At 37.3% G+C, this 24176-nt stretch overlaps 1 protein-coding gene across 3 annotated transcripts in view; it reads right to left on the reverse strand.

Moving 5' to 3' along the window:
- Positions 1-6935: 6935 nt before the first annotated feature.
- LOC128863449 (homogentisate 1,2-dioxygenase) overlaps positions 6936-24176 on the reverse strand; it is a 31490-nt gene continuing 14249 nt past the window's right edge. For 2 of the 3 annotated variants that reach the window (XM_054102609.1, XM_054102610.1), the window contains exons 5-8: positions 21163-21290; positions 16199-16480; positions 15003-15184; positions 6936-7271 (exon numbers count right to left, since the gene is read on the reverse strand). In XM_054102609.1, coding sequence (XP_053958584.1) covers positions 7134-7271; positions 15003-15184; positions 16199-16480; positions 21163-21290 — 730 coding nt within the window. In that variant the 3' untranslated portion in view covers positions 6936-7133. The remainder of the gene's footprint in view (positions 7272-15002; positions 15185-16198; positions 16481-21162; positions 21291-24176) is intronic. The other variant, XM_054102611.1, reaches the window with a different exon arrangement.

The raw sequence follows: 24176 nt of genomic DNA on the forward strand, positions 1-24176 counted from the left end.
GGTTTAAAAAATAAACAAATAAACGATCTGTTTTAATTTCCTATACATATGAATGTAAGGCTAGTATTGTCACTTGCGGAGCAAATGAGAATACAGGCGAATTTAGCAGCCTCGAATTGTGAGATACGAATCACCAGCAAATTCGCCATAAAATGGCGAACGAGTGTTGAAAATGGGTTTTCTGTATTGCCATTGGCGAAAAAACTACATTTGCTTCGCCATTATTGTCAAAATTTAGCTACTGCTTATTCTGTTCGCATTCAAAAATAGAAAGGACGTAAGTATACTTTAATCTTATGTATATAATCTCTTTAATAATTCCAAACGCAAAAAAATGTACGAGCTAAAATTGTTGGAAATAAAGGGGGAAAGGAAAAAGGAAGAAAATTTAGAAAAAAAAGATGACACAATGAAAAGATGGAAATTAAGCAAAAGAAGCTGGACCTCAAACACAAAACATAGGTTTAGAATTAAGAATCACAGCTAATGAAAATGAAATCAAAAGTAGCTGAATATGAGAAGTAATGTTAGTTTGTTATTTTATGAAGTGAATGAATTTAATTTGTAACTTTTATTTATTTTTTATGACCCTAGAATAATTCTTAATTTTACCTGTATATAATGTAGAATTCAGAAGTTTTAAATGAAATAAACAAACACAATGAAATAAGGTAAATGATTTTGAATTTATTCAATGATTCATCCTACAGCAAAGCATCAGCTGTTTGTCTTCTAGGGGCAGTAGGAGCATAAATCGTAAAGTTCGTTCCATCTGCAAATCTAGAGAAATATTTGTTCCTTGCTTGTTACTTCTCTTGGTTGGTCATTTCTGTGCTTATCGAGGCACTGCAAATTTCACTTTGCATATAAGCGAAACTGTGAATTGAAACTCGTTCCTCATAGTTTGTTCGTAACTGCCATGAGCAAATAATCTTAGCATACAACACAATTTTAGCATTGTCGTTTTGGTTGATGACTGGCGGCAGTGAAATTTATCCTTAATTTTGTCCAGCACAAATACATATGCGTTCTTACTTGGCCGAAAGTTCGTTATGAATCTACAAATGCAAATATGTAAAAAACAATCATGTTTATTCGAATCGATTATCTGCAGTAAATACTTACATTGCGGTCGATTGGATTGGAGCAATTTCTTATGACACGCCTCTGACGAAGAAGGTTAACTCCCGGCTTTATATTGTAACTATCCTCGGAATAATATCCACTGTTCAAATTTCAGTTCGTATAAGTACACAAATTTTTAAGCATAAATGACACAAATGTCAAAAGAGGATAAACTAATTTATTTTTCTTAAAAGGCAATGAATTAATCTCTAAGTTCAACCGCCACTCACAATGAGGGGGGAGTATCTGTTATTTGCTGGATGGTAGTGTTGTTTTGGGGGGCTCGAGAGCGTCCTTCCGTCTTCTGCTGCCTTCCATGAACGTCTGTAGTTCAGCGTTACATTCAACAGCTCAGCGATTTTGGATACTCCAGCTTCGACTTCGTTGCTAATGTTCTTTTGACGTCTGAACGCCTGCTGCATAGACCTTATCACCAGTTTACATTGGAAATCCGCATATTCCTCCATCCTCCTCATGCTTTTTATTAGCTCGAGCAGAGGAGACATTTCAATAGCGTCGATTGACGCGCTTTCTTTTGTGGGAATCGTCTCTATGTTGCTATTCGGTGGAATGGGAGTGACGAGCTGTTCTGCCGCTGCAAGAGTGCTGGTTGACGTATACTGCGTTGATTGTAGTCCTGCAATGGCGGTATTGGAGGCATCCTTCATCTGAATGTGGTGGTTTGATTTTGGGTATTCATAATCAATTCTTTTGAGTCCCAATTTGATGTTGCTATCCTTACATGAAAGTGCAGTTTCCCTAAGTGTCCCCATGGTTATCTATGCGAGCAAGGAGGTCATGCGAGGGTTGACTCTACGCTTCATGGGCAATGGGGTTCAGAGTCAGGACAGGAACTAGTCAGGATTTCTCAACTGAGCCTGCACCACCAACTTAATGGTGACATGTTAGGAACGTACCCGAATGCTTGCCAGAGTTTTAACGGGACGGAGGCGAATGTAGCGCTAGCCTATGTCACCTTCCTGTACTGAGGAGATAGAATACTACTTTCACCAGCCCATAGACTTCCCAATCTAAGAATATTTTCCAGTATATCGTAATCAGGTTCTTACTGGTCTCGATCCTGATGAGATGTACAGCCCTGTCGCTGGAGGTACCTGGGGTATATGAGGCATCCCTTACTGCGGATATATTCCTTTCCCCGACCCGCTGCAGTAAAAGCCTTTTCAGTATTCTTAAAAGAATGCCGACGAAATTTTTTCAAGGTAGAAATTAAACACACACAAATTTACTTGATTGGTCTCATGGAAAAGATTGGGCTATACAGTTTACCCAGCCAGTTATTTCACGAGATCCCAAAGTCCACATTACCGATTAATGCTTCTGTCTAATGAACCTAAAGCTCGAGGGATGCAATAGGGTGAAAGAGAACGTCGTACAATATCCTGATGTGAAAAACGATCAATTACGAAAGACAAAGAACCATCATCTCGATGAGAACGACAAAATACCAAAAAAAAAATTAATCTTCCACCTCTGTATATAAAGTTAGAGTTGGTTAAAAACTTTGCTAAAGTCGTGGAGAAAGATTGCTTACTTTTCTTTACTTAAAGAAAAGGTTTCCTTCTTTGAGTGAAGCGCAAATAAAAGAAAGTATTTTTGAAGGGCCAGATGTAAAGAAAATACGAAGGTTGCCTTTTATATTTTCAGCCCACTAATAAAAATACAGTAAAATAATAATGAACATGTCAAGAATAATGTCATCATATAAAATAATATTGAAAGGCGTCAACAGCTTATTCAGGTGGTCTGCCGGGAGAAAAGAAGAAGAAGGGAAAATATCCTGACGAACTGTAATTGGCGAGAACGATATCTTTGCTCATATACACAAAAAGATTGCGACTCGAAGCAAGCGCGGAGTCATTTTTTCTTTGCATTACCACTGAGCCAGCGTACTGTAAACGTACATAAATATGTACTTAACACATAGGTCAGGTTATGGTGGTAGTCGGTCTGTACGACCAACTCACGTAGACCTTCCAGATTCGTTGTGATAGCAATGTGCTGCACGGGAACCTCATTTACTTTCCTTCGTGGAACCATTTTGCGGCTCTTAATAAGCGCAGGATTGGTTCCATCCTCACGCCAGATAGCTTTGTAAGAGAATTGAAAAAGTATTTACCTAGACAACCTGCTCTAATTTTAGCTAAGGCTGGACAATTGCAAAGAAAGTGCTCAACTGTTTCTTCTTCGCCCATATCTTTACAACTTCTACAATATTCATGGGAGAAAACTCCTAGTCTCAAGGAATGACGCCACATAGCCAATGACTGGTTACACAAGCCACGACCTTCGAGATATCATCTCTTGAGAGGCTCAGTAATTCCTGTGATTTTTTCTTGTTTATGCAGCTAGGCTACGCATGTATCTTCACCTCTCCATGACCCATTGTTTTTGATATTTAGTTGAAGAGTAGTACCTTTCCTGGCTAGCTCATCGGCTTTACAATTTCCATCAATATCTCTGTGCCCCGGAACCCAAATAAGGCTGACCTTGAATACAACGCTAATATAATTTAGAGCTGCCCGGCGTTCCTGTGCAACCTTTGATCTTAGTATAGCCGCATTTATTGATTTAATGGCTGCCTGGCTATCCCAGTATACATTTAGAGCCTTTTTTGTTACGGTATGCGTATTTAGACACGTATCCACTTCTTTTATAGCTAGAACTTCTGCCTGATAGACGCTGTAGTCTGGTAGTAGAGTCCAGTCTTAATGCCTTCGAAAATACACCATAGCCAACCTTATGATCTAGCTTGGAACCATCTGTTTAAAAATTTAATTCCTTCTTCTACCTCTTCTGGTGTATACCACTCCCTACTCGTCTTGAAGAGCTTGCCGAAGGTGAGTCTAGGAATAGAATATATGTAGTATATTTCTTGTCAGAGTATGCAAAATAGAGGCGTGGCCAAACCACCGGTCTTGGTGTTTCCCTACGAGATTTAGTGCAGGCAAATTGATTAGCACTTCCAGCGCTTTGTTTGGGATAGTCCTTAAAGCACCAGAGATGCATAAAACACTGTTCTTTGGACTATGGACTCATGGTTTTATCATAACTCGCATTTTGAGCAGGTCGTCACCATACAAGTATTCCATATATTTAGATTGGCCTAACTACAGAAGTATAGAGCCAATGTGTAACGCAAGGGGTTAACCCCCATTTAATATCGATCACTTTTTGCAAGTATATAATGCAACGTTGGCCTTTTTTACTCTTTCCTGAATATTAGGTTTCCACCTGAGTTTGCTATCTTGACATTCTCTCCCAAAGGAATCTCCCCACCCTTAAAATAGGAGTTTATAGGCAGCCTATGCTTCTTTGTAAATAGAATAATTTCAGTTTTTGCAGGGTTTATACTGAGTCCCCTACTCACGGTCCAGCTTCTAGGTGTGGCCATGTTACAGCGCAAAACATCCATAAGGGTGTTTGGATATTTGCCTTTAACGGCAATTGCTAGATCATCTGCGTAAGCAGTTACGTGGCAATTCTCTCTTTCTAGGGTTAGCAATAGGAAGTTTACCGCCAAAACCCAAAGAAGAGGGGAGAGGAACTCCCCTTGCGGTGTGCCTCAGCAGACCTGGCTACTTAGAGTAGTTCTACCTAATTTGGCCTTTATTTTGACTTCTATCAAGGCAACAACGTGTGGTTCAACTCCAAAATCTAAACATCTACTATAGCGCTTAAATTTATTTTGTTGAAGGCGCCTTCTAATAAAATTTTTTCCACCAACCCGACGAGCGATTGTAATGTAGTTTTTGTGGACTTCTGAAGTCTTTGGGTTTGGTGTGTGAGGACCTACCCACCTTGGGTATGAAGGAGAGTTTTGTCTCTCTCCAGCCTAGCGGTAAGTGGCCCATGTTAAGAGAACTTCTGAAAACAATTTTAATAAACGGTAAGACAATGCCCGTCTAGTCCTAGCGATTTATATGGACCAAAAGTGTTAATAACCCATTTAATCTTTGCGTTTGTAACTAATAGACTTCTTAGGTCGAATTGCCTTTCATTAATAGTGGAGTCGTTCCGTTCCACCGGGTTGTTTCCTGAGAAGTGTGTGCTAGGAGAAGATATAATGATTAATCACTTGACGTAGTCCAAATATTCACATCCCATGTGCACATCATAATCGCAAAACAAATGAAAATGGTTACATTGCGCTTGTTATAAAGAGTTGTGAAACATTGCAGCGCTCTATTGGTAGACCACCCATAATTTGTGTTTTACTTGGCCATGCGTCAACAAATGTGCTCGATCATTTGTTCCCGTTTGGCGAATTGGTCCCGAATGTATTGTAGTTGAGGGTAGCTTTTAGGCCACCGTGAAGTATACGCTTAAGAGCTCGACAAATATCCAGAATTTTGAAAAGATTACAATTTGGTAGTGTTTCAGGATGTCGTTCAGAAAAAGAAATATTAACTATTTTAAGGGTTATATCGTCTTTGTATTGCGTAAAAGATGCAGTTTTAATAGTTTTCCACTTTTAGTCATTGAACCTTAGCTGAGTTCTATTAATCAAATATCCCTTGGTAATTTCGGATTCATACCATCGAATATTGTGGTTCACAATATGCAGCTAGTGAGAACACCATACGTCATGCTGTGTCAAGAGCAAGAGCAAGAGAGAAATACATTTCTTAAACTAAAGCGGTGTTGAATCTGACTTACACGAATCGGAAGAAAATTCTTTGGTACTGCAGGATCCGAATGTATCCACATATATGGTGGTTGTAGAATCGGGCCATAGGTTGTTAGCTGATTGCAAATATAAGATTTTTTTACTGTTTCCAAAAGCCGTGGCACAAGTACAATTTAAGTTAGTAAGACAGGCCAAATGTATTTGACTCTTCATCCAGATGAAATTCACGTTATGATTTTCACTGGCGTTTCGTTTCTCTCTCGTGCTAACCGGCGCCAATTGGACACACCAAGTGAAGCCGAACCTTTCTCCATCTGATCTTTTCAACACAGAGGAGGGTTTCCTCTTCCTCTGCTACCACCAGGTGGTACCGCATCGAATACTTTCAGAGCCGGAGCATTAGTATCCATTCGGACGGCATGACCCAGCCAACGTAGCCGCTCGATCTTTATTCGCTGCGCTATATCTATGTCGTCGTAAAGCTCATACAGCTTATCGATCCATCGCCTGCGATATTCGCCGTTGTCAACGTGCAAAGGTCCAAAAATATTTTCGTGCAATTTTTTACAATTTTCGACTTGGATTAGCCTAGCAAGGGTGCATCGATAAATTAAAATAACTAAACAAGGAGCAACAACCAGGGGTCTTTTAGCAGCGTAAAAAACTGGTACAATGAATTTTTTCATAGTTGCTGTGCGCTCAAAACCAGTTATTGTGCTAGAACATATCTATGCTCTGAGCGAAATTATTGAACAAGATCAACATGTTACATATCGTAAGATTAAGGCATCCTTGGGCCTTCGTTTGACGAGCATCAATAAGAAAAGTGTGTTCGCGTTGGTTCCATACAATTTAACCAATGCCCTGGAAACGCGAATGGACAAAGTGCCTCGAATATTGGTGTAAACGAATGCAAAAGTATATTGATCATTAGAGCATATTTTGAAAAACAATATACATATGGAACAGATTTCAATGACCAATCTTAATTGTCCATTGTTAAGTCAGAAATATAAATAGTAACCCTCCTAACATATAAGAGCATATGCTTCCTTCCGTCTTTCAAAGACAGTAGACTTCTAAAATTATAGAATACTCATCATTTTGCCAAGCGATAGCTACCTGGTGTAAAACCAAACAATAAAAAGCAATATTTTTAGCCATTTACAAATTTTAATTTTAATACTTACTAATAAAACATTGATTTCCTTGCATCTAAGATTAGCTTTCCGCTTGTAATGCAGGTTGTTAAAATGTGTGGAATTATTCAATAAGTCATTATACATAATTTGCTAAACCAATCATATATCAGACATACTTACGATGCTCATTACATACAATTATATATATTAAAATTTTACAGTTTATTTGAATCTAACTTAAAATTTTTTTTCAGTCCCTTCCAGCATTCCTGGTATTGCCGGTCCAATTTCTGAGAAGTTTTCTCTGCCCATTTTGTTACACTTAAACTAAGTGATGTCTCGAACATAAAGGCCTGCAAAACACAAAAGGATAACAATATATAAATGTATGTATGTAGTTCTTATATCAATAATAAGAAAATAAAAATTAAGTGTAGGTTTTCCATTACTTGCCGAGGAACGACCGATATTAATATAGAAAAAACCTTTTCTACCATTTGGGGTTTCATGGACGGAGATTCGAACCTGTACACTTCCGAATGGTGATCCCGCCCCAATCCATTCAGCTATGGCGACCGCCAATATTTAAATTATTTAATAAATAACTATTTAAATATTAACATATTTTATAATAATAAAAATTAAAGTAAAAAAGATAGTTTAACGTGAGAATGTCTTAAGAAAATACTGATGGAATGGCTGCATTTTTCAAAAGAAAATTTTAATTTTATTTGTTTGATAGATATTTTGTATGGATATAGAGGAGGAGGTAAATGGAATTGCAATGGAATAGGTCAAGTTACATTTACACAAACGTGAAAAATGACGAAACATTTATCAAATTCATGAAAGATATCTTCAATTTCGATTGTGCATCAGACGTTAATAAGTCAACAACACTAAGAGGCACCATCATCGATTTGACTTTTTCAAGACACATTACACTCGAAACACTTCCTTTCAAATATGTGAATTTATATACATATGCGCATATACACACATATATAAGCTCACTCAAGTAGGAGAGATCCAGATGTTGCCGAATGCGGGGGCCGATTGCGGGGGCCGATTGTGCCTCTTTGTCGTTCGTTCCGCGCTCTCGCTTGCAGTAAGAGCAAGGTACATTAGCTTACATTTGCTTGCGTACAGAATAGATTCGTACATTTGATATGTCCATATGATTTGTATGCATCTTTACATATAGATTTATTCTTTTTGTTTGAAAATTGTTTATATGTATTAGCACAGGACATATGTATATTAGACTATGAAAATTGCACCAAAGTATATGTGTGTATGCATGTTTATATACACATATTAGTATACAATATATCTTATAAGGTATGTGGTAAATATTACCATACATTTTTTCCTTCATATATAATAATAAATTAATAATAAAAACATTAAAACAACATGTATTATTAACAACTAGTCGTCACTAATTATAAATTCGGTAAGGGTGAAGATGATACAATTGGTTTTATTTTAAATTCTTTAAGTAAATCAAATTAATAATCCTCATAGAGAAATGGTTCATTACCACAGGAAGAAGGCATATGCAAATACAAATATGTGAATTTATATACATATGCGCATATACATACATATATGTGCTCACTCAAGTAGCAGAGAGCCAGATGTCAAACGTTGTCGAACGCGGGGGCCGATTGTGCCTCTTTGTCGTTCGTTCCGCGCTCTCGCTTGCAGTTCAAGCAAGGTAACGCCGCATGAGCAAGATAACGCCGCATTTTTTGGTGCGTGTAGTCGGCTACATCGAATTATAAGACGTTATCACGTCAAAGCAGGATAATAAAAATATAGGTTATCGTACGCATAAATTATCGAAATAAACATTTGTCGAACAAAAAAAAACATGAAATTAAAGACAAATTAATTGACAAATAGAAAAAGTAAAACCAAAACAAAAACACTTATATGAAGTATACATATAAATACATATTTATGTAAATATAGTACATCGCATACAACGTCATTATAAAGTCCGCGCGTAGTCTCCATAAATAATATATGATTAATATTTAATTTGATGTAAAAAAACTGGAATATTAGTGAGACAACAGCCCCGTATACGGTTAGTGAAAGAAGCAGTTTGATATTAACGGGACAGTGGTATACAGTTTGAGATAAATAATACTGTTAGATGCCTTTTTAGCGGCCACCGTAGCCGAATGAGTTGGTGCGTGACTACCATTCGGAATTCACAGAGGGAACGTTGGTTCGAATCTATGTGAAACACCAAAATTAGGAAAAAACATTTTCCTAAACGCGGTCGCCCCTCGGCAGGCAATGGCAAACCTCCGAGTGTATTTCTGCTATGAAAAAACCTCCTCATAAAAAAAATATCTACCGTTCGGAGTCGGCGTAAAACTGTAGGTCCCTCCATTTGTGGAACAACATCAAGACGCACACCACAAATAGGAGGAGGAGGTCGGCCAAACATCCAAAAAGGGTGTACGTGCCAATTTTATATATAGGTATATATATATGCTTTTTAAAATGAATCATAAGAAGCATAAAACAATTAATACAATTTAAATAAAACCAGGTACTTCTATACTTACAAGTGTCACTGTTTATATTCGTGTGACACATCAAAGAAACAACCGTAGAAGCAGAGAGATCGTTAGCTAGTTGCTAACTTATTCAAATCACAAAAACAAAATTTCAAAATTGTTTGTGCTTTATACAGGAATAAAAACGGGCAAGTGTGTGTTGTGTAGCAGAAACGTGAAAACATAATGTTTCCGTTTTTCCAAATTCCGAGTGAGGAACGGAAGAAAATGTTAAGGTTATGGATGTGCAGAGTGCAGTTTCCGGCTAGAAATGTTGTTTTGCCCATGGTGAAAAGAGTTCAGAACGACTGGCCGCTAGCCGCCCCTCAGCCAATTTCACAAAATCAACTGATGGGCTGATGTTTACGAAAAAACTAAGATTGTGTTGGGGATATACGAAAATCTCGACTACTTTGCTCGTTGCAATCTGAACAACGACTGATTGGACGAGGGTGTGAATACGTGGTAGGCGTATTCGCTCATTTTTGTCTTTCACCATAGCTGAAGGCCCAACCTGATAATCTATTGTCCTTGATATTTATGACTGAGCCATTCTCATCCTGCGATATGTACATATATGTTGGCCCGGTATCAACGATAGAAATGTCGAGCTTCAAGAAGCATTTCTTCTCCACCGGCGACTTTTCAACGTTTCTAATACAATATTTTTGAGAATCCGCTCGAGGTGTTCTATTGTAATAATAATAACTGACGAAGGCGGTTCCATTTATTTTCGATCTCATGAACTATTCACTGGCACTTTGTTTATTTTCGAAAGCGAGTTCTCCACGAGCCAGATAACCGCGCATTCCTTCTTACCGTAGGCCCGTTTGTTGTCGTTTTTGCACTTATAATAGAAATATCTGTTTTCATTTCTGTAACTGGTTGTGATAATGAGTCTTGAGCGGCTTCATGGTGGTTTAAATTTATTTGGATAATTCATCAATGTTAGGAAATGAAGTTTATGGTATCATACAAAATGTGTGCTATAAATTATATCGGCAGTTTAATTTGCTCCCATATTTTCTAAACAGTAGAATGTAAACTACACCTAAACGTCAAGTTTTTTTCTACTAATATTTTGGCTTGAAATTTTTTTATTTCAGACTAACTCAATTTGAACCATGGAAAGATACACAATCAAGCAACGCGTTAAAGTTATTCAGGCTTATTATGAGAACGGGCGTTCAAATCAAAATGCATATCGCGCACTTCGATTTTTTCGGTCAATTTAATCTTCCAAATGTGCGTACAATCGGAAAAATTGTGCAAAGGTTTGAGCAAACCGGGTCTGTAGGAGATGTGAAAACACCAGTGCATGGTCGTACAGCTCGTACTGCAGAAAATATTGCTGCTGTTCGCGATAGTGTGGTTGAAGAGCCGTCCACTTCAACTCGTCGTCGTGCCCAACAATTGCACCTCTCACGCTCGTCGTTGATGAACATTATGCATAAAGACTTGCATTTACACGCTTACAAGGTGCAATTGACTCAAGAACTAAAGCCTCTTGACCATTTCAAGGGCGTCAATGGCCAGAATGGTTGCAGGAAATGGCAGTGAATGACCAATTTTCGAAGAAAATCTTCTTCAGTGATGAGGCACATTTTCACCTCAGTGGATTTCAGAGTGACTGTTTGGTGCGGTTTATGAGCCGGCGGCATCATTGGGCCGCATTGCTTCCAAATTGAGGCCGGTCAGGCAGTTACTGTGAATAGTGTTCGCTATCGTGGCTATATGGCCCGAATTGGAAGATATGGATGTAGACGATATGTGGTTTCAACAGGACGGTGCCACTTATCACACAGCTAACGAAACAATGGCTCTTTTGCGCGAAAAATTTGATGGACGAATAATCTCACGTCGCGGCGATGTCAATTGGCCACCAATTAACCACCCTTTATAAGCACATAAGTACATACTGTCAAAGAATCATATTGAATATCTTTGAAATTAGTTAACACGTAAAAATTTTTAAAATTCTTATTTTCACATACACATTTTAACGTTTAGTATGGAACAATGATGTGAATATTTTAATAATTTTTAGTTTTTGTTGTTATTTTGTTTAAGAACTAAAAAAAATATTGATATAACGAATATAGGTCTGAACGATCAACTAAAGCAGTTTGAAAAAGAAGGAGACTGCAATAAGTGCGGTTTTGGACATAGAATTTGACTTTGATAACACCTCACATGAAGTCATAAATAGGGATAGAAGAGGGATTAACGGATGAACAATGTTCTAAACGCGGGTAGCGTTACGGCATATACGTCCATCTTTTCAAGGATATGCTGTCGACATAGGCACAATATGTAAAGGGAAATTTGAAAAGACTCTATGTAATAGAATTCAATTAGAGTTAAAAATAACTAAAATGTGGGGCTGAAGATAAAAACTAAAAACAAAAACGACCACCATAATATTCACAGGAAAATACAGACTCAAACATCTTAAGCCAATTACATAGATGTGAGAAAGTGAGATAAAAATAATGAAGTAAAACCCCTAGGTATAACATCTGACCAAAAATTATTATGGAAGGCACACTTTGAAGAGATAACAAGAAATATCATTGGAGTTTTCATGATGTGTTAATCAATTGCAGGGGATATTGGATACACCAAAATTACTATGATACCATTGCCTCAAGTGTTCATCAAAATCGAAGTTTCTAGATATTCTTGCTTAAATAACCCCTGAGATATCAATGCCATGGGACACGATGCTACTGATGTTCAATCTCGGCTCGACGCTTGGCTTCAGTAGTTCGGATATCAGCTTGTCGAATTTTTAGTTTCCCCCGGAGTATAACTCCTGTACTTCACCACAACCCTATTCTCTTCGCCTTAACCATTTTACGCAGCGCGAGAATATAGGAAGGTACGCTGTTATCCAGCGTTTCAAGAAATTGTCCCGCAGTTGACAAACAATGCACTACTTTCGACGTACATCACATGTACTGGCTCAGGTTTTTGGTCTATCCTAAGTATTGGGTGATTCTAATGAAAAGTCATTAAGCTAACTGCTGCTTTTGGTTTACGTTGATTGACTAGAGAGTCAGCGGTTGAAAGTTGACGACATTCTCTGCCTCCATTAGGAAACTGTTCAGAGTATGTAGAAATCTGTCGACGCATCTATCCTTCAGTCGAATAAGTACCTAGTGAAACATCTCCTTAAGGGGACAGATACTTGTAAACGGCCATATTTTCCCTGATTTTCATTAAAATTATTTAAAATGAAGAATTCAATATATATATATTTTTTTTTTAATTGGCGTACAGTTAATTTATACAATAAAATTATATAATTATTTTTTTTATTTTAATCATTTAAAATGGCGGATGTACACTCAATTCTTCCAGGAAGGTCGCAGCGGGGCTTCTCAATCGGCGGGCATTGTAGCATCGGCATCAGTGACCCGAATACAAAAACCAAAATTTTTTTTGTTTATTAATGTCATAATTTCTATATGAACTAAACAAAAATTAAAAAAAAAATTCGCGGAATAAAATGGTTCAAAAATAAAATGAATTTTAGGGCGAATTTTCCTACTATTTTTCCTTCGAAAAAATTATTTTTTCGAAAAATTGTAAACTCACATAGAAAGTAATATCATAAATGTGTGCAAAATTTCAGGGAGATCGGTCAATAACTTTTTGAGTTATCGTGTACGCCAATTCGAAAAATATAGTTTTGAGAAAACCTCTCCCAGCGCTCGAACGCAAAGAATAGAGTCGTCACGGTTGACGATCTATAATATAAGAAATACTTAAATTTACGTTCTACAAATTTTTTGACATATTCTTAAAGGAGTATATTAACATTTTATGAAAAAAGAAATTCGAAATTTTACAGGTATCTGTCTCCTTAATGACGCCACACGCCAAAATACTTCTTCGCGGACGTCATAGACCTAGGCGGAGCCATCGAAAAGGATTAGCAACTTAGCCGGTTTATTCGGGGTTCTCTTTCTTTTTAATTGGCGCGATAATCGTTTATGCGATTTTGGTCGAATTTTACAAAGCCAGTCGTTTATTCTTTATTCGAGTTTACCATGGTGAAATGCGGCAGATACCAAGTATGTGGCGATGTCAATCACTGTTCCAGTTTCCGCGCACAACTTTCTCAATGTGAGATTCACTCATACGTTCTAAAGCGTCATACCCTAGTTGTCGATCTCGAAGAAGCCGGGGACCCTGTTGCAAAGTGACTGGTCCAGACGTACGTTAGCGAAAAGGCAACTAGATGGCGTGGGTTGATCTGTTTCATTAACGGCAAAAAATGTGAATCGCTTCTTGAAGTTAAAGTGCTTTAATTCACATATTAGACTTTACAAGTGTCAAAAATTAGAATGCTGCAGTTGAAAGATTAGATGGACTGTGTCATCTAAAAAGGAATACGATCTTTGCTGGTGGGGCTATTCCATTTTCGTATTGGCGGTAAATGGTGCATTGTGGATGCTAATTTCAAATAGTAATCAACAATTTCAATGTGAAGTCTATGTAGGTTCCACACTAGAATGTGGTTGCACTGTTGTGCTCGTTTGTCTACAAAACGTAGTAAATCGGTTTTGCCTTGGCTTTGCAGTGGTAATTGCAGATTGTTTACGACATATACTCGTACATTATGCAGCTTACGTCGTTTCTCCATCCCGTCACCAACCTACCTAACCACTGGATGTTCATACGATTTATTCCTTCGCGAAACTCTAGTTTCTTTGCGAGAACATTGTAGAGCATAGTGATGAATGAACCCTGATCCAATAGGCCATAGGTATCTATCATTGCCTTCCAAACAGTGGCAGTAGGCGGAATAGCAAAAACATTAGTACCATAGCTTAAGACTGCACTTCCTTGCCGTTGCGGACAATTAACTAGAGACGGCGGTGGCTGACGACCGACAGACCTATGCACTCCGGATGGTAGTCACTCATTAACCCATTCGGTTACGGCGGCCAGCGTGTTACAAATGAAAAAAATCATGCTGATTTCAGTGTTAAAAATACTTGTGCATTTCAGTCAGTGAGCACAGAACATCATCATTCGAATCGGATCTTGCCCGACGAACTTATAGATAGTGATGGTGATATAAGAAAAAATCAACACTTTCATTTTCAAATACGCTGAGAGCCGATTAACTGTGTGATGGCTATGCACACAATACGTAACGGCTGATTTGAAATACCTTTAGTTTCATCGCCATCGCTCTGTGTTTTCCACAACATGTCGAGCTCGTTGCCGCAACCGACTCGACGAACTCATTCCGGCAGACCAATGACGGCGAACTTCAAATTTTGTAAATTAGTTTGTATGTGTGTATACAGGGAAACGTCAATTTAATTTGTAGATGAGAGAATATTATAATTAAAACTAACAAAAAATAAACACTTCACTACAGATTATAGGTTAAGTTAGCGTTTTGCGAAAAGATTTTATATTTTCGTAGCAAGTGGTAGTTGGAGGAACAATATTTAAGAGAGGGTTGTAGCCCTGTATGAAGTAATGCACCTGTGTATTGTCCGCAACTCTTTCAGGTACTAGTTTTGCATTAGATGCATTTTCGAAGCAGTTGTAATCTGGACCATGCGGAGTCATCATAGAATGAAGAGTAGCACCTCCAGGTAAAAATCCATTTTCCTTTGCTTCATATTTCCCAAGAATTAATCCCATGAATTCAGTCATACAGTTTCCTAAAAAAGTAAATATTGTTATATATAAAAAATGTAAAGATCGAATACGTTTTTTGATTTTAAAAAGTGCAGTGGATTTAAGGTGCTTTCTTATTTTCACCGCTTCAACATAAGATTTTTCAACAACAACCTCAGTTGGGTCCTATAATTAGAAAGTAGGAAGAAGGAATACCACATTTTGCTCCCAGGATCGAAAGATCACCTGCGTCACTTGCTTTCGTTGTTCATTGGATCATGGACCTCAAAACTTTTGATTCTTGATACAACAAATTTCAAAAGGCATGTAATTGATTGTTAGCAGACTCATCTACTAGAAAAGGAATCTTCTATTCGCCATTTCTCCGCTCGCTATCTTTATGCTCGATTAGCTTAACGAAAAATTTGCAAGCGAAAGCAACAACAAAGTTATCGAGCAAGATTCACCGCTAGCGAATATGAAGAGAGTTTTTTCAACATATTTTAAATTATTTTTGTTCCATAACTCCCTTTTCGGTTACAATATATACACTCGTTTTCGGTGTTTGGCCGAGCTCCTGCATTAGGCTGGGGCGGCCGAATTCGGTTACAGTAGCAACACTAAAAATTAAAAGAGTTAAAAGTTTAAAATCCTATAACAGGAAAACTTGCATCGATTATTTAAACTCTGTCAGAAAAATGGGAAGAAACGTTACTTTACATATAAATTTGTACAAACCCTCCCCGAAATTTCGTTGCAATTAAGGCTAGCAGTTTTCTAAATATTTTATTTTTCTCAAAAATATACAATCACTGGCCAAAAATTATCTTCCAGAAGATATACCTAAAATAGTGCCAACCAAAACATCAAAACTATGCGTTTGTCTTCGTGTTTTTACGATAATGGTGCTTAAGCATGATGTATTGCTTTCTTTCCAAGAAATAATGCTGGGGTTGAATTTAAATAATTATACATAATGCTAATATTTTTGTTTCAGTTTACACGACTATACGTTCTTACAAAAAAATTTAATTAACTCATATTTAAAAGCAACTTACTGTGATAATAAGGGGGTCGAAAAGTATGTTCTTGAACAGCCCACCGTGGAGGGAATATCACAAAATCAGCAATTGCAGTTCCGGGACGACAACTTGGACAGGTAAGAACAGTAAAGATGCTGGGGTCACAGTGGTCAAAACTTGCAGAATTTATAACCATAAATTTAGACAAATCGTACTTGAACGGAACGTAATTTCCATGCCAGGCTACAACATCAAATGGAGAATGAAATTGTTTAGCAGAAAAAAGCAGTCCTTGATATTTTGCAATGATCTGAAATTCTAAAAGAACACTTGATGAATATACAATATATTATATGTAGTACATAGTATATAATAATATATTTTGTTATCTATTAGTATATTGTATAATTTATATGAATTTGGTTTTCCATTAAGAAATATACGAATAGGTTTTTTTCATTAAATACAGGATTTTCGAAAAAACAATGCTACACAGTTTACACGTTTTTAGGCTCAAGGTCTATACACATACGTCCTTTTTCCTACATACGTGCTTCTTCTTGTCCTATGCTGATTTCTTTATAACGCTTTCGTATGACATTGATGAATCAGAATTAGATTCTATTGTTGGAATGAGTTTCATGCATTAGACTTTAACAGTCATGGCTTATCAACAACTTTACAACAAAATCACTGTCGTTTTTCGATTTTCGCCAAATCTAAGTGCAAGCACTATTACTTCTCGTTGGTCGTTGGGGAGTAATTTTATTAAGCACTTAAAAGCTTAATATAAATATGTGGAGAGATCACTGAAGTCTAGAGCGGACGTTTTGTGTCCAAAGCCAATGGTAAACACCAGAGTGTATTTCCGCCATTGCAAAGCTCTGTAACTCCTTTCATTTGTGGAACAACATCAAGACGCGCACCAAAACATATGCATTCATATACCTCAGGGCGGTGTACTTTCTTCTCTGGTGTGGATACTGACAGGGAATCGATTACCAGATATCCTCTGCAATATAATCAAAACGCTTCGAATGATGTAAGCCGGTGGACTGTATCGAGTGGTCTTGGGGTAAAACGCAGGATCCTTGTGGAATTACCCAATCAATCGGAGAAGAAGCAAGCTACCTAGGACTAGTCCTAGATAGGAAGCTTTCGTGGAAACAAAGGATAAATGATAGAATAAAAAAAGCAGTCACAGCACCTATACATGCAAAAGAGTTGTGGGAGCAAAACGTGGCTTTACGCCAAGAATAGTACACTAGCTATATAGAGCAGTGGTAAGGCCTATCATGACATATGGTGTCTTAGTTTGGTGGATAACACTTGAGAAAAGAACAATAGTAAAGAAAGTATTTAAAGGGGTACTAGTTTCTGCATAAGCGGGGCACTAAAGACCACGACAACGGCAGCGATGAATGTCATGCTGCACTTATTACCGATTGAGGCCTACGGTAAACAGATGGCGGCGAGAACGGCACTTGGGTTAAGATAATCTTCTTACCTAGCACTGACAGGAAGGATCACGTAAGAATACTAGACGAATACCCCTTCTTACATCAAACGATAGATTTTTTAACTCAGTAGAGCTGCATTTAAATACATCCTTCAACACAACTTTCCCAACGAGAGAAGATTGGGACAATGGGGTAATGGACAAAAGATGTGGCATTAGATGGTTCCAAGCGCAATGAACAATTAGGCGGTGGCCTTCACTGTAGCGTATTTTAAGCGGAACTTCTGGCTATCAGGAAAAGATGGTCAAACTTAAAGAAAAGTGTTCTCACCACAAGAGGAGGATAGCCAATCGGCCCTGATAGCATTACAATCACCTAATATTAACTCGAAGACACTAAAAGAATATAACGACGTTTGGACTGGACTATCACAGTTTTTGCAATAAACCTGCTCTGGGTGCTTGGTCACAGCGACATAGCAGACAACTGCAAAGCGGATAAACTAGCGAGATTGGACCAGATAAAGCGAGCATAGCTACAAACACACCATCAAAGCTTCTAACGTGCTATGGATTCAGTCCCTGACCTGTGCAACAAGTAGGATGACGTGGTCAAAACGGAACATGGGCCGCACAAACCGACTGTTGAAACTGCTTAGGAAGGATATGGGAAATCTTCTTGGGGTTCTAACAGGACATTGTCTAATAGGTAGGCATGCCAATTTAAAAATCACAAGACTTCTTAGATACATTAAAGCCACATGCTGGTTCAAATAATAGAAAAGGTGTTTCGCTCCTCGACAGGCAATGGCGAACCTCCGAGTGTATTTCTGTAAATTTCTTAAAACAGTAGGTCCCTTCATTTATGGGACCACATCACGAAGCACACCACAAATAGGACGAGGAGCTCAACCAAGCACCCAATAAAGGGTGAATTAGTGAATTAGTATTGATGGCGACAACAAATGGTGGGTCAGAACTCTGCAGAAGATACGAGCCGCCATATCTGAAAATTGCGATGGTTGTTAAGTACATGTATATAAGAAAAATGCATGCGCATAGAGTATTCAGTTGTAAGTTGAACTTGTAAGCGAATAACCGAAAAGTAATGGAGTAATGCCTCCCCGAAAAACGCGAAACCAAATCGATCATGTTGTAATAGATGGGGGACACGATTCTAGTGTTTTAGATGTACGTTCTATCCGAGGACCCAACATCGACTCGAATCATTACCACACGCAAACTACGCACACGCCACTGTGCAGGAAAAAAACGTATATCTACCTACGCAAAGAATGTTCGACATCGAAAAGCTCCAATTACAACAGACTACTAAAAAATTCACCACTCGACTCTTACTCCTGCTCTCACAGACTACTGCCCAACAATCCAGCATTCACAGGCAATGGAGCAACATTCCTCTGCTAGCCGCAGAACTTAATGACTCAATTTTTTAAAAGAGCGTACAATTGTTGGCGTATGCTTGATATTAACACATAGGCCTTCTCCAAACTGGATAAAGAGACAAAGCGAATGGGTCTGGTGATGAACGATGGCAAAACGAAGTACCTCCTGTTATCAAACAAACAGTCAGCGTACTCGTGTATCGGCACCCTCGTTACTAATAACAGTTATCATTTCGAGGTTGTAAAATACTGGTTTATTAGGAACCAGCATTAACACCGATAACAATGTCAGCTTTGAAAGCCAACGAAGAATCTTTTTTGCCAACAAATGCTACTTTGGACTAAGCAGGCAACTGAGTCCTCTCTCGACGCACAATAGCGTGGACGTTGACAACATCCATTGCAAGCGATGAAACGATGAGTTGTATGAGCTTTACGACGATATAGACATAGTGCAGCGAATAAAGATCCAGCGGCTGCATTGGCTGGATCTGAATGGATACAAACGCTCCGGATCTGAAGGTATTAGATGCAGTGCCAGCCGGTGGTAGCAGAAGAAGAGGAAGGCCTCCTCTGGCCAAAATCGCGTAAGCGGTTATCGCACCAATTAGGAAAAAGAAGAAGATTTGAGTAATTCAGTCGTAAGGTGAACGTGCACATGTAATGTAAAGAAGTTAAGTGGAGAAAATAAAGTAAAGCAAGTGGTGTTGCCATTAATTTGTGACTTTTATTCGAAAATCCAGTGACCGAGATGAGGGGAATTATTCAATTTTAACGTAAGAAATTCGTAATGCATATATAAATATGTATATCAGCTGTGTGTCTGCAGCGGAGTAGTAAAGAAGTGACAGGGTTGCAGTAATTATAGAGTAGTTACTTTCAACACCATATTGCTAACATGCAACGAAAACTAAAAATATGGAATCAGCTTAGAAAACGAAATCAAAGGTTCGGGTTCAGCTGTAAGAACGTTCTCATATAATGTGCTCAAAAGTTTACCGGAAACTCAAAAGCTTTAGCAAATTTACACGCAAAGCGTCGTTCATTTTCATATTGTTCAATGACATGCATTTCGGCTTATGACCTTGTTAATGATCAGTATATGTGTCACAGTTTTATTTATTCAAACATTGAGTAAATAATAAAGAGTCATAATCTCGAACAAAAATTATTTTGTTTATGACAGTTTTTGTGAAGTTTGACATAAGTAAAGTATGAAGTATTGGGAGAAGAGGAAATGCAACGAGCTGTAGAGACAAAAAGGGCTATATTTGCCCGTATATACAACAAGTAAATAACGCACAGTGGGTGGGTTGATATATAAAAATTGGACAAAAATAGGAAGATGGATGGATTTTACTAAAATTTTGGCTCTTGCTGAATTAGGGCACGCTGAGCCCGAACATCAAATTTGCATTTTTTTCATAGCTTTTACATTTTCAATGGAGTTAAAACTAAAATGAAGATTAATATTACCAAATACGTCTATATTTGGGACAACAAAATTTTTGATTTTTGCCCACTCAGAAAGCACTTTGCGACGCAACGAAGCAAGTACCACAACCATAAAGATATGATATATAATATATGTCATCAATTATTGGTGCTATAGCCATAAGCAGCTCATATTTACATACTTACATTATCACATATTTGTGCATGCCGAAGTGCGAAACTAAAGAAAAGATAACAACAAGTATACCACAATGCAACAAATCACAATACAACTGGTTATGGTAATGGCGAAACCCCAAAATTCAATTGTTCTCTGTGGCTATAGTTATGACTACAGAATTATGGCATGTCACCTCTAATTGATTACAATGTTGCCCATATGTTTGTTCAATCAGCAAATTTATAACATTATGGTTATGGCACGTCTACTTTGGGCTTTACTCCATTAATCGGCATAGTAAATTGGCTATTTAGATCTTGTCATTTATGAGCATTATCCCGATCGACATTTAAGGAAGAGTGATCGAAAATTGGCATCGACAAATCAGAGGCATTTAATTCGAAATTGCATTCATTATAGTTTAATAAGATCTTATTTGGTGGGCATTATTCGAAAAAAAAAAATGTATCATTCTTAATGCGAACCACTTTACTTATATATGTTTTTATTATTTACATACCTTGTTCATCATCTTCAAACCAAGCAACGGGGGTTTGAAAATCACGCGGATTCGCCAATCCATTTGCTCCTATGGGTCCTAGATCTGGCAACTGGAAGTGATTGTTGTAAACTTCAAGTATGTATCCCCTTGAATGAAAGATTTAATGTTATGTATTATATTTATTTAACTGAGTTTAAATAAAAATTAATAATAATAATGGAAAAATAAAAAAATTTATACGTAAGCATTTGATCTTGAAATTACGACTGCAAGCTATAAATATTCGTTTGTTAAATAACTGCAGCAGAAATTGAGTTCATAAAATGTCAAGTATCTCTGCAACAAGAGTACATCTCGATACATTGCCACCGATTCTCACAATGCAACAACAATGTAAGCAGAAACCAAAACCCTCAACTATAGCCGGGTTCTCTGCAGTGCCACAGTAACAACAAAACAGTGTTACCAATAACATCGAAAATGAAAATTGAAATAATAAAGCTGATACGGTACATCGAAAGGCAGAGAATAGAGAAGAGTGAACAAAAACCGTAACCCTCCAACTCCTATAGAAGGAGATCATGAAGCTGAAAGTAATCAACATTGATTTCCTTGAAACTTTAACCCATTTACAAGAAGAGATCGTCAAGCATAGTTGTATAAACAACTTGGTACTTTAAGCCTTTTTGTAAATTGAAACGATGAAAAAATTCGTTTAGTGGTTTTGCACTAAAGTGTGTAGAACTATTTTGATTTGCAATACTAATAAAGAATAATTGTAGGGAAAAGAGGAAATTATCAGCAAAATTATAAGAAAGAGTAGGAGCCGCACTATAACTTGATGCAGTGTTCGTGCAAAGGCGATACAAGTAAAACCAGGTTTTTTTATTGCAAATGCGAAATTGTTGTGAAGAAAAGTATTCTTTGATGCGTTTTGAAACTCAAAACTTGTCAACACTGACACTGACGAGAAGAAAAACGGGTAGGGAATATCATTGAAATTGTTGGTATCACTAGAATAGGAAACGAAAGCATCGATGAATGGCTTGGCAAAATATTTCTCAACTCATTTGGGTTTTCCATATCAGCCAAAGCGAATTCATAGAAGGCAACATCAAAGAAGCAGGACACTTTACCACGCCAAATCGGCTGGAATCAATGGCATCTCGAAATCAAAACATAGTCACCTTTATCCTTTCCTACTTTTATTGTTCCTTTAATCACGTTGTAACTGTAACAGGTGGTGCAATATGATTATCACTGAGCCCTTCTTGAGCTATAAATTATGGGAAGGTATTCCTGGTAAGTCCAATGAATTTATTAATTCAGTTGAATAACTGATCTCATCTGGATCAATAACGCAATAGGCAATCGATCGATTTATATGAATGCAATTAGTCAGTGATTTGTCTTTGTCAGCCTGAATTTTTATGTAAAGGGATCATACATATGTAATATATATATATATATATATTTTTTTTTTTTTTGGCGCGTACACCCTTTTTGGGTATTTGGCCAAGCTCCTCCTCCTATTTGTTGTGTGCGTCTTAATGTTATTCCACAAATGGAGGGGCCTACAGTTTCAAGGCGACTTCGAGGAGCTTTTTCTTCTTTTTTAATACTTCTTATTTTACAAAAGAGAGACGCACAACATATTTGAGTGAGCATGATGTGCCACTGCTGGCACTCCACCAAAAATAACATTTTTGTTCAAGATTGTGACGCTTTGTTATTACTTACTCAATAATTGTACCTTACGGTAAAATTAGCAAAAAATTGTGTGGCAAATTAGAGACTGTGTTCCCTCATGTACATCCAAACATCTACAGCGAGACGTGGTTTACAAATATTTGGCGAGGAGTTATACAGGAAAGAAACATTGGATTTGCTCGTATATGAAGTAAAAAGAAAAAGTAAACGAAGGACTGAGTGCTACGGCTCCATATAAAAAGTGGGCAAATATGAGAGAAATGGATGAATTTTACTAAAAGTGTGTTACTTGGTACTACATCTAGAGTTTGCTAAACCTCAAAAATCAAATTGGCTTTTTCATAGCATTTATATTTTCAATGAAATTAAAATAAAGAAGAATATTACAAATTATTTTTTCTCATAAATACCAAACACGTATATATTTTATTTATATTTGGAGCAACAAAATTTTTGATTTTCGTCCGCGTAGATAGTTGGCATATTTGATCCTAAAATAAAAACAAAAAACTACAAAAATAAAAAAGAGGAAAATCAAAATATTGCCAAATTATCAATGATGCTAAAGCACAAATTTATGCTTACATGTAAAGAGTGATCAGATTGGAGGTACTTTTTCCAATAGGGTTGTTTTGACAGATCACGCGTGACTACTGTCCAGTTAAATAAATAATTTTTTCAGTATTCACTGACATTTCATCATGGAAGGACGTACGACGCTCTGTGAAAAGTGTTCATCGCGCGGTCAGGTCAACTTATGTATGGTGATCAGCTATGAGACCCATTTGGGTTTAATGGCTACGTCAATAAAATTGACGTGTTTGGACGGAAAAGCAACGGTCCATATTTCTTCAAAGACGAAGCTGGTGCCAATGTAACAGTGACTGGGGAAAGCTATCGCGCCTTTTCGATCCCGGGAATGGAAGCCCGTGATCTAAACAACATTTGGTTCCAACAAGTCTATTGCTTTGTGGATAAACTAGCTTCGGTTGAGACATTGGCTAACATTATTAAAATTATTTACAAGATACCGACCGATGTTTTCAAGCGTTTAATTGGTCTTTACGAATGGACGAATTACAGCGCAGTTGTAGCCAACATTTAAAACCGATTATCTTTAAAAAATAACAAAAAAAATACAGATTCCCAATCAAATTGATTTTTAGTTGTTTTGGAAAATCAAAACGATCGCATTTTATTTTCTTAAAAAAAAAACTTCCTAAAAATATCTTAAAAAAAATTAGTATTTGACCAGACTACTACCTTATACAAGTATGTTACCTTTGTTTGTTCATACAAATTCGTGAATGAAGCATGCCTGC

This window comes from Anastrepha ludens, chromosome 5 (genome assembly GCF_028408465.1).
Source record: "Anastrepha ludens isolate Willacy chromosome 5, idAnaLude1.1, whole genome shotgun sequence".
Taxonomy (NCBI): Eukaryota; Metazoa; Arthropoda; class Insecta; order Diptera; family Tephritidae; genus Anastrepha; species Anastrepha ludens.